The following is an 11,862-nucleotide window of genomic DNA, read 5'->3' on the forward strand; positions in this document are numbered from 1 at the left end:
CACTAAAATAATATCACTTTAATATTATTTATACAAAACTGTTCCCTCTAATTGCGACTCACTGTACTTCGAGCAACACTCTTTTGTTCGACGTAAACCGGCTAGCGGCGTCCCCGTCCCGCGGACCCTCTCTCCGCGCGGGCCCGCGCGCCAGTCGATCAGGGCAGGACAGATCTAGCTTTCGTCGCCGGCGCACGCTCGCTTGCCTTCGCGCAGCGACGTCTGTCGTTCCCGGCGAGAATGAATTGTACGATTATATTTATTCATTTCGTTCCTGCACTTATTTAGTGCAAATGGAATCATTTTTAGTGTTCAAAATCCCCTTTGGGTAAGTGTTGAACATTTCTTACGCTTATTCTAAGCAGGTAGATTTAAATGTTATTTCTAACGGCTATTTCGCTATGCTACTTCTTTGTGTGATTTTGCTTGCCACTTAATTCAAGAACTCTTGCATACATTTCACTCTTATTTCATCTCGTGTTAATTGCTAAATTGTGTTTATTTAAAGTCTATGAGTTAATTTAATTTCCAGTACTTTTTAAATTCAAATTTTGACCGTTAGATTCCTATACTCAGTTTTGTTTTATAACTAGTTCTTTTAAACATAACATCAGTGCAAAGTGTAAACTCCGTCTGACTGTACCATTCCGCACATCACCAAACTTTCACCATCATCATCACGCAGTACTGCTTCCTGCTTTGCTTCTTGCCGTGCCGGGTACAGTCAGCGGAGACATATTAAGAACTTTCCTTCACACAATGGAAATAAATTCCAGGGGGCCTAGTTACGGCTAAGACCGTAGGCGAAGCAGACCAGTCCGGCAGTTCCTGAGCGGCCCCAGCTGACGTCCCTCAGCTCGTCCGTCTCCCAACCCGCAGTGGCTCCGGCAGCTTCAGGGGAGTACTTGCGTGGTGGAACTGTCCTCGGAGCAAAATCAGTACCGGCCTAGAACCCTACCCTACGACCTATTCGTGTGCTTGCGGCGGAGAATAAATTAGTTACTTTTCTTAACTCTTTGTTTAATTTCCTCTCCGCCTACCCGTAGCAAGTTCATAAAAAATCAATAAATAAATTTAAAAAAAATCAAATTATGATTGGAATTAAATATGCCATATAAAGGGTTAACACGTCGACAATTCTATAATACGCTTGAACACGCACTATCTCGCTCGGCCACTACAGTTGTCGGCTATTGACGAATATAGATTACCTAGTGAACTCCCTCGGCGGATGCCAATTAGGCGCGTGATGTCGCAGGTCTAAGCTGGTCTGCCGGAAGGGTTTGTCCACACTATACGCAGCCTGCTTGTCGAAGCGCTCCGTTCGCTCTAACTCCACCAGCCGATCTTTGTCGAGGTGCCTGCAAGATAATCCAGCGTAAAGGTCTTTTTTTGTGATAAGTAAACAGATGACCTTCTTCTATCGCTTTGAAATTAAGTGACCTTGAAGTTTAAAAAATTGGAATTTATACAATGACACAGAAGACGCCCGATGCGGGCCTCGCCACGGAGAAGAGGATAACAGGTATAAAATTGTAAATCTCGAAAAATAGGGCTACAAATTCTAAACTTAAAATGGTGCAATCTGAGTCCAAGTACAGTGAAGGGACTCCACTGACGTGTTATCACGACAAGTAACTAGGTGGCGGTACCTGTCGGAGTAGCGCTCCCTCGCGTGTCGCGACAGCTGGTGCGGGCGCTCCAGGCTGTGCATGACGCGCGAGCCGCCCGCCGCGTCCGTGGCCAGCGAGATGGACGACACCAGCGACGGCCGCGCCGCCGACGTGTATAGACGACAAGTAACTATGTGGCGGTACCTGTCGGAGTAGCGCTCCCTCGCGTGTCGCGACAGCTGGTGCGGGCGCTCCAGGCTGTGCATGACGCGCGAGCCGCCCGCCGCGTCCGTGGCCAGCGAGATGGACGACACCAGCGACGGCCGCGCCGCCGACGTGTATAGACGACAAGTAACTATGTGGCGGTACCTGTCGGAGTAGCGCTCCCTCGCGTGTCGCGACAGCTGGTGCGGGCGCTCCAGGCTGTGCATGACGCGCGAGCCGCCCGCCGCGTCCGTGGCCAGCGAGATGGACGACACCAGCGACGGCCGCGCCGCCGACGTGTATAGACGACAAGTAACTATGTGGCGGTACCTGTCGGAGTAGCGCTCCCTCGCGTGTCGCGACAGCTGGTGCGGGCGCTCCAGGCTGTGCATGACGCGCGAGCCGCCCGCCGCGTCCGTGGCCAGCGAGATGGACGACACCAGCGACGGCCGCGCCGCCGACGTGTATAGACGACAAGTAACTATGTGGCGGTACCTGTCGGAGTAGCGCTCCCTCGCGTGTCGCGACAGCTGGTGCGGGCGCTCCAGGCTGTGCATGACGCGCGAGCCGCCCGCCGCGTCCGTGGCCAGCGAGATGGACGACACCAGCGACGGCCGCGCCGCCGACGTGTATAGACGACAAGTAACTATGTGGCGGTACCTGTCGGAGTAGCGCTCCCTCGCGTGTCGCGACAGCTGGTGCGGGCGCTCCAGGCTGTGCATGACGCGCGAGCCGCCCGCCGCGTCCGTGGCCAGCGAGATGGACGACACCAGCGACGGCCGCGCCGCCGATGTCTGCACAGGACAAACGACACATTTTCATTATTTTTCTCAAAAATGGACGGCAAAGTCGACTTTGCCATCTAAAAAATAGGTCGCGAAGCGCGGAGTTTATGGTCAGTCAAAAACTAAAAAGTTAAAAACATTGCAGTCTCGATTTTAGGACTGCAATGTTGCATATAAATTCCATTATTTGTCGAGTTCCAAACTTTTTAAAAGTTGAAATGGCCATATCAAATGAAGGCACAGGCCCATTAAACAGCCAAACAGATGATTAGTACCGCGACTATTTAGCTGTCTCAAATAGGTTGGCGTATTTTCGGCAGAAAAATACACTTCTATTTTTTTATTAAAAAAAAATAAAAAGGCGGCAAGGGCTTTGTTCTGTGAAAATATATACGTAAGAATGTTGCTTTTGTAAAATATTTCTATGATATTAATATTTCTTGCACCATTTTTGAGAAAAGCACTATATATGACTCGGCTGGAAGGCTACTTGCTGGCTTCGGATTCAATTAAACGGACTCCCAAGGTCGTCCGTTTAAAACGAATCCTCAGCCTGCAAGTAGCTACTTCCGAGCCTCGACAATAATGTACTATTAAAGTACATATGGTGCTACTTTCCTTGCCCTATTTGTTAATGTGGGTCAAATCTTGGAAACTAAATCTGACCCAGTTCCCGATTTCCGATTGAGCCCAAATTATGCATACATATGTTAATCGGATGGCAAAGCAATATCATAATGACATGGACCTGATCTGATATCTGTGATAAAACAACGCAAACTAATTGTTGGGGTTGTTAGAATTGATCAATGAGTATTATTTGATATTTGCTTGTGGAAAGAAATGTGTAATCAACGATAAAATCTTGTAACTTAAAAATATTGGTGCACAAATCATCTGAAAAATATGTCCCACAGCTCTTACATCAGCGAATTAAGAACTATGGGACATATTTAGGAATAAGGTGGCTACACCCATATTTTTACAGTTGAGCCAAAATCTTTGTACGTACCTGTAGGAAGGGCTGGGGCTGCGGTTTCTGCAGGGGGCTGCTCGGGCTCTGCGGGGAGGCCGACTCGCACGACGACCCCGCCGATTGCTGCTTCAACTGATAATCATTAGCAGACGGTAAAGTCAGCTATAGTTTGGCCCAGGCAGTGAACGGAAACAACATGGAGCATTTTGTCCGCTCAATTATGATCCGACATTAACTGCCCCAAGGTAGGCGGTACAAACTACCCCATTGGGCACCTCAGTTCGACCAAGATGACACTCACTGACGGAGGGCTAAATCGGTTTACAAAAACAACGTTTTTTTTATAGTAAAAAAGGTTTTCATGTGTCGTGAAGTGGTGCAGAAAGTTATTTTGCTCATACCAAGGACAGTGGCATCACTTTTCACGTGTAAGCAAATGTAAGTAAACAGCTTCAGTAAAATTTGGTATAAATATGTCGACATTTTTCAATACTACCGTGCTAAGCTAAAACATAACAACTGCATACGACGATGCATATTTTGCTTAATGAGACAGTGAGATGCAATGACATTGGACAAAGAAATTGGACAGGTGGAATACCACCCTTATGTCGCATCGTGTAGAGGAGCCATTAGGTTTGAGCAGCCCAAAACTTTAGAAATGCATGTGTGTGTGTACCTTGCGCTTGGTCAACGGTGTGCTCTCTACGGACTTGAAGTACTTCTCGTGCATGGAGTCGTCCGAGGCGTCCTTCCGCGGCGAGACGAAGCTGCCACTCCTGTTCAACCCTGCGACAACCGTTCAATACGGGTGAAGTAACATTATTAACCCTTTACCAGGGTATATATTTAAGGGTAAGGGATATATATTTCCTACATACGGCACTTCAAACATGTGTTATATTTCCGATCAATAAGACTGACATTCGATTCACATTTTTGACCTGTCAGCCTGGCAAAGGGTTAAGTAATATCAACAGTGGCATTTTCATTAGCTTCGTCATAGAGAAATATAGTAAGACAAGAGTGCTCACTCCATACATCAGTTTTGGCACCAAAAAGATTAGTATTTTCATAGTCGACATCTAGCATCGAGTAGTGGAATTATCAGTACTTTAAGTAGCAGTAGTAGTACTCTCATTGTGACAATAGATGTAGCACCGACCGGAAAGTATTATGTTGTTGAGCATTAGACTTTTCGGTCAATAATTCTCTAGTCATTCTCTATGGCTTCGTGGTAAACTATTTACTTTATGCTTTAAATATACTTTTTGTAATACGTTTGTATGAAATGTAGTTTTAGTTTGCACTGAATAAATGAAAATGAAATCATTCACTCAAGTCAGCTTTTCAGAGCGGTGGTGTATCGTTGTCGTAATATATCGTCGCCTAGACTCACAACACAAGCCTTATTGAGCTTTCTGTGATGCGAGGCTAGGTCGGTTGGTCAACCTAATAACCTAAGACGACGACATAATATGTGACGTTATCTACGAAAAGGGACCTCATTGTTGATGGCGCTTACGCCATTATTAATGAAGCTCAGATATAAATACATCGCGCGACGCTATGCGGCGTAAGCGCCATCGACAATAAGGTCCCTTTTCATAGATAATGCCCCATATTTATTTATTATTTAATACAGCTCCAGTCATACATATATGGTGTGCCTGACCATGGGGCTTTAAATCCAGGGCTTGATTTTACTCGCTAAACTGAGCTACTTTTACTATGGGACCAACCCTAAAATCGGGGATTGTTTTTTTCCTTTTCCATAGAAAACGTCGACATCTGATCAGCCAAAATGTATGAAAAAGCAAAAAATTTTTTCGAGATTTCGGGGTTGGTGCCATAATAAAAGTAGCTTAGTTTAACGAGTAGAATCGAGCCCTGGATTTAAAGCCCAATGGTCAGACACACCCTGTATAATCTATAATCGGGTAACAGTGTTGCGTATATACCTGCGTGCGGCGACCACTTGTCGGCTTCGAGCGGCGGCGCGGGGCCGCTGCGTTTGCGCAGCTGCGGCGTGCACACCGGCGCGCACGCAGCCGCCGCCAGCTCCTGCTACACATAGACAACCCATTACATTTAGGAACAGGTATATATACAGTTAAAAAGTCAAATATTTATTCAGGTAGGCCACATATGATTACCTCGTGTGCCGCGATTATTTTTAGGATTCCATACCCAAAGGGTAAAAACGGGTCTCAATTATTGACAGCAAGTTCACGACGCTCGGCTCCGCCTTCGAGGAGTGCCGCGCCGAGGCCGTTGGCCTCTACCTGTCGCTAGTGCCCGAGATACTCGAGTAACTCACTGATTCAACTTTTACTTTTTAGGGTTCCATACCCAAATGTCAAAATGACAGATAAAGACAAACGATTATTAGCTAATTGAAGCTTGTAGCACGTTTATGAATAAGGGGGTTAGTCCGTCCAATTTCTCTCTTCATTAATTAACAAAGTGTTTTTATATTTTCAGCAGTTACATGTTTTGCGGTGAATCAATCAATTGCATTATTTTGATTTAATATGCTTTTAGTACATTAGCCATGAAACGAGTTACTATATACAGTGTTTTAGGACGATAGTGTATCTAAATCTAAAGTTACGTCACGCGTTACGCGGGTCAGTGGAACAACTGGGTCATATGCTAATCGTATGTAAATCCAAACCCGTTTCAATCTGAAACGAGAATGTACAGTCACGGACATACATGAAGAATGAAGAAATGAAACAAATGATTTCTTAGTACCAACTAAAACAATCATTTGCAAATATAAAGAATAAAATAAACTTACACTCACTCCTGACGAAACAAACAGAGAAGACATTTTGATTAAGTACTTAGCCGGTTATCGCACACGTCGCTCCAGTGTATGAGCGTGACAGAGCTATGCACGTATATAGCGATGTCCCGCTCGCACACCGGTGCTCGGAGCGACGTGCGAATTCGCATCCATTTTAAAGACCGCCTTAATCAACGAAAATGGATTGCGTTTGGCACTCTTTCGGAACGGTACCATAAAAAGTACCAAGCTTGACCTGCCAGTGTGCATTTTCACTTACGGTACTCGATTACGAAAGTTGCATGTCCGTTCCAGAGAAGAATCGCGTGTACGACAGACAAAATATGGCCCTTATAACCTGAACTGCCTCTCTCCGTCTCGCTCAGCCTGCCTCCTCTCTCCGCTATTGGTCGGTGAGTCACCTGCTTGCGACGCTGACTGCTGACGCTGCTGTCGGAGGAGCGGCCGGAGTCGGTGTGCCGGCACAGCTGGCTCGCTCCGTCTCGCTCAGCCTGCCTCCTCTCTCCGCTATTGGTCGGTGAGTCACCTGCTTGCGACGCTGACTGCTGACGCTGCTGTCGGAGGAGCGGCCGGAGTCGGTGTGCCGGCACAGCTGGCTCGCTCCGTCTCGCTCAGCCTGCCTCCTCTCTCCGCTATTGGTCGGTGAGTCACTTGCTTGCGACGCTGACTGCTGACGCTGCTGTCGGAGGAGCGGCCGGAGTCGGTGTGCCGGCACAGCTGGCTCGCTCCGTCTCGCTCAGCCTGCCTCCTCTCTCCGCTATTGGTCGGTGAGTCACCTGCTTGCGACGCTGACTGCTGACGCTGCTGTCGGAGGAGCGGCCGGATTCGGTGTGCCGGCACAGCTGGCTCGCTCCGTCTCGCTCAGCCTGCCTCCTCTCTCCGCTATTGGTCGGCGAGTCACCTGCTTGCGACGCTGACTGCTGACGCTGCTGTCGGAGGAGCGGCCGGAGTCGGTGTGCCGGCACAGCTGGCTCGCTCCGTCTCGCTCAGCCTGCCTCCTCTCTCCGCTATTGGTCGGTGAGTCACCTGCTTGCGACGCTGACTGCTGACGCTGCTGTCGGAGGAGCGGCCGGAGTCGGTGTGTCGGCACAGCTGGCTCGCTCCGTCTCGCTCAGCCTGCCTCCTCTCTCCGCTATTGGTCGGTGAGTCACCTGCTTGCGACGCTGACTGCTGACGCTGCTGTCGGAGGAGCGGCCGGAGTCGGTGTGCCGGCACAGCTGGCTCGCTCCGTCTCGCTCAGCCTGCCTCCTCTCTCCGCTATTGGTCGGTGAGTCACCTGCTTGCGACGCTGACTGCTGACGCTGCTGTCGGAGGAGCGGCCGGAGTCGGTGTGCCGGCACAGCTGGGTCGCTCCGTCTCGCTCAGCCTGCCTCCTCTCTCCGCTATTGGTCGGTGAGTCACCTGCTTGCGACGCTGACTGCTGACGCTGCTGTCGGAGGAGCGGCCGGAGTCGGTGTGCCGGCACAGCTGGCTCGCACCGTCCTCGCTCAGCCTGCCTCGCCTCTCTCCGCTATTCCTGAACAAATAGTTTGACATTCAATTAACGTCACTATAATCAAGCCAAACTCAAGTGGGAACAAACTACTTACAGAAAAAATTTACAGGAAAATTAGGTCCAGTTGCAGAGACTACAATCTACAGATCAATTGGCGTAACTCGGAAAACAACTATGTGTACATCAATCTCACTGGCGAACGTTCATCATCGTGTTCGGCGGAGTGTCAAAGCGTCACGTGTCCAAGGGATTTGAGTATTGCTGCTAAATTGCAATAAACCGAACCTTAGACTTACGGAGCCCGCAAATGTTTGCATTTGTTTAACATAGATGCCATACCAGACGCCCTACTGGTAGCCGCTGCTCGAGTTTGCATTTTGCTACACAACTTTAGCTAGAACATTTATAAAATTTGAAATGTTAGTTGGTTTGATCGACACTTCTCTTGGATAATTTCCTCACCTATGATGGTAATGCGCGCGCCTGGTCCGCACAGGACTGGTCTGTGGCAGAGAGACATTCTTGGCGTTGCTGGGCGATAGTTTGCTGGCGCTCGCCGCTGTGCTGTTACCATTGCTGCTCACTGGATCTATTGATGATGGAGCCTGAAATGTAATGAGTTATTAGAAAGTAATAATTTATAATATAAAAATATCACAGGTTGATGTTTATTTATTAATGTACAGCTGCAAATTTGTTGAATTAATTCTTTTATAAAGGGTCCAATACCTAGGGACTCCGAGCACAATAAAATAGGCAGTCAGCAACCTGAAAACATTGCTAGGCTTCCTGGAGGAGCTGGGGTGGTTAGAGTAGCGCTACCTCGTTTCACGCAAAATAGGCACGAAATGCCCAGAAGCACTAACTAACTAACTAAAGGTCCAAGCAATTTTGTGGCTGGGTGTACCTTAATTAGAAATTAACATTACCATATCCATACTAATATTAAATATAAATATGTCTATTACCTCTTCACGCTAAAACCACCGAACCGATTTGGATAAAATTTGGTATGGAAATAGTTTGGGCCCTGAGAAAGGCCATAGAGTAGTTTTTATCAAACATCATCATCATTTTACGCAGACGAAGTCACGTGCAGAAACTAGTATACTTACACAGCAAATTCTTAAAATAGTGTAAGAATAATTTTACTAAGTCTTAAACTTGTTTGGAAATTATGGAAATTCTCATTGAATTCAATGAATATTATCTATTGTTTCAGCTAGTTATTGAGTAAGAGTGAAAGTTTCGTAGAAAAGTATTGAATTTAAATATGCATAACTTAGGAAACACAAATCATGCATAAATGTAAAAACTTATTAAAATAATAATATTGCATTCCTTTTCTACAATTCATTGCAATTATTAACATAAAAAACTATTTAAACAGATTACATCTCATATACCTAGGAGGTCATCCATTAATTACTTACATCACACGAATTTCAAGGTTTTATGACCCATAGTAAAATTAAGTAGAAAATAAAAAACCCAGACCTTCATAGTATTTTCAGCACTCATTTACAATATACACAATCGTAATTCTAAAATTGATTTGACTGGTAAATTACTCTTGGACTTGGGCAGCTATGTTCCCAATTAAAATATCAGGTAATGCTATTTGCATTTAAGAAATTGGCACCCAAAATAAATTATGGCCATGAAATGAGGTATAGAACATTAACAAGCATTTCTGTCATTTTGGCTTTGAAATCTCATACAATCCATACTTACATTGCTGTCACCCCTTAAGGCTTTAAATATTGTTTAATAGTTCTAAAGGTGAAATTATTAAATGGCCTTACTGGGCCGTGAAAAAAGTCCACTCAGTAGATATTTACCTGAGGTGCAGCTTGGTTGGTCTGTGTGGCACTTTCCCGTCTTTTTAGTGGATCAGTGTTTTGTTTCAAAGTCTGCAACTTTGCTAACGGTATGATATCACAGTCCGTTGGCCTGTGCCATACAGTAGTCTGCAATAAGAAGAAATCGATTTGTTAACCTTATACAATTAAACTTTAACCCTTCAAAATGGTCGATGTTAAAAAGAATACATGATTCATGCCTCATCGCCTCTTTAAAGTCCGAAAAATTCTCCATAAGAAAAAGTACAAATATATGAGAAGAAAAAATATATTGTTACTAACATTATATGGATCTTTGATCTGCAATAAATGATTTTTTTTTATTTTTTTTTATATGTAATGTTCGTTTTTTTAGCATTAGAAAGAACTTGAAAGAAGGTAAGCGATCTTGACATGTCTTTTAATTGAAAAACGCTTTTAAAAATCAGTAACTATTACTTATGAAAGCAGAAGAATATAAATGATCTTATTATTTTCATAATTGTTACATATTTGCCATAACTTATTTTTAAAATGTTTTTCAATTAAAAGACACATCAAGATTGTTTACCTTAACACAATAGCCTATAAAGAGTTAACATTATTATTTAAATGGCAAACTTTTAAGGTAGCTGTTGGATTAACTCACTTATTTGTACAATAAACTTACTTTAGTAACAAGGCTGTATATCTACAGTCACCATCAGATATATCGGAGCGGCCAAGGCGCTCACAAATATCTGAACTTGCCTCTATTGTCAGGGTGTTAGTGTGTGTTCAGATAATGTGAAAACCTTGGCTGCTCTAATATATCTGATGGAGATTGTACAAGTTGATATTTCCAGTATTCCATGTAATCATACCTGAGTTGATGCATTGTAGTAGTAAAATCTATGTGTGTTGATATCAAAAAGTTCCCACCACTGGGAAGAATCTGTCCGTTTCACTTTAACTCCCTAAAATGTGATAAATAAGCATGTTAAGGGATTTTTATAGGTTGCAGCAACAGTTGCATGATACACAAGAATAATATATAAGTAAAATAATTGTTTACAGTCATAATAAGTAACTATTGTTAATATACTGCAATGTAAATTAAAGTATTAACTACATAATTCCGTCTATCACTCAAGTATACTTTGCTTTGTGAGACAAAAGCTACAGTTTCTTCGTAAATGGGACACAGTTGATTCAATTACTGTGTTCCAATTCGAAAATAATACTCATCAAAACTGAGGAAGTTAACAGTCTGGCATTAAAAACCCACGCAGACGAGTTTATAAGCGAAATGTTGCGAAGAACATGCATGTATTCAGGATATTGAACTAAAAGTAGAACATTACCTCAGGTGGGTCCCATACGCATTCCCCCGTAGTGAGGTTAGCATACATATGTTCCTTTGTCTTGGGCTCGATTATTTCCACCCATTCTACCCTAGAATAAAACATCACCAACCAATTAACTTTATCCGCACTAGAACAACGCAAAGCACCACGGAAGGAAGAGTGCAGGGCGTGACATTAGCGATTTCCGCGTACTTTATTGATTTTGCAACTTTCAACTGAGGATATCGGAAGTAAATTTGACACTAATTTATAAAAACCACTATAACTTTATATTACCTTTCTGAAGTCATTTTCCCGAAAAGAAAATCACTTTACTAAAGTTTTATATGCATCGTAAACAATCTAATCTACCTAAAATACGGAGGACGACGGTCAGAAACCATCCATGTTTACGATAGTACGTTCCACTTGCCACTTGCGATGCGAGCAGCGAGTTGCGACAGTTTAGTCGTTTTTCGTTGAGAATGTGTTGCGACAGAAATAACAAAACGATAATGACGATAATGTATCGTTCCATTTCATTAATTTCGATATGTTTACGCATCAACAATTTTGTCGAGATTACATATTGGTTCCTTATATCCTGGCAAAGCAATTATTAACACTGTTTTGAAACAGTTACCGAAGGTTGAAGTTGAATTTCATAATTTTCATCGAAGCATTTCATAATCGATTCATTCGATACTTACTGCAGTTTCAATATTGTACATTATACTGGCAACAAATTATGCAGTAAGTATCTTTTATGAAGATAGCTTATGAAGTTTTTTTACAATATTGTAAACTAGTT

General features: G+C 44.1%; 1 protein-coding gene across 1 annotated transcript in view; it reads right to left on the reverse strand.

The window, feature by feature from the left end:
• LOC134666067 (rho GTPase-activating protein 39) overlaps window positions 1-11,174 on the reverse strand; it is a 39,345-nt gene extending 28,171 nt beyond the window's left edge. Inside the window, exons 1-10 of the mRNA XM_063523181.1 lie at window positions 11,070-11,174; window positions 10,590-10,682; window positions 9,727-9,855; window positions 8,348-8,490; window positions 7,792-7,906; window positions 5,540-5,642; window positions 4,258-4,367; window positions 3,615-3,710; window positions 2,478-2,611; window positions 1,212-1,361 (exon numbers count right to left, since the gene is read on the reverse strand). Of these exons, the coding sequence (XP_063379251.1) occupies window positions 1,212-1,361; window positions 2,478-2,611; window positions 3,615-3,710; window positions 4,258-4,367; window positions 5,540-5,642; window positions 7,792-7,906; window positions 8,348-8,490; window positions 9,727-9,855; window positions 10,590-10,682; window positions 11,070-11,174 (1,178 nt within the window). The remainder of the gene's footprint in view (window positions 1-1,211; window positions 1,362-2,477; window positions 2,612-3,614; window positions 3,711-4,257; window positions 4,368-5,539; window positions 5,643-7,791; window positions 7,907-8,347; window positions 8,491-9,726; window positions 9,856-10,589; window positions 10,683-11,069) is intronic.
• Window positions 11,175-11,862: the final 688 nt, after the last annotated feature.

The sequence above is a fragment of the Cydia fagiglandana genome, chromosome 7 (assembly GCF_963556715.1).
Source record: "Cydia fagiglandana chromosome 7, ilCydFagi1.1, whole genome shotgun sequence".
Classification (NCBI taxonomy): domain Eukaryota; kingdom Metazoa; phylum Arthropoda; class Insecta; order Lepidoptera; family Tortricidae; genus Cydia; species Cydia fagiglandana.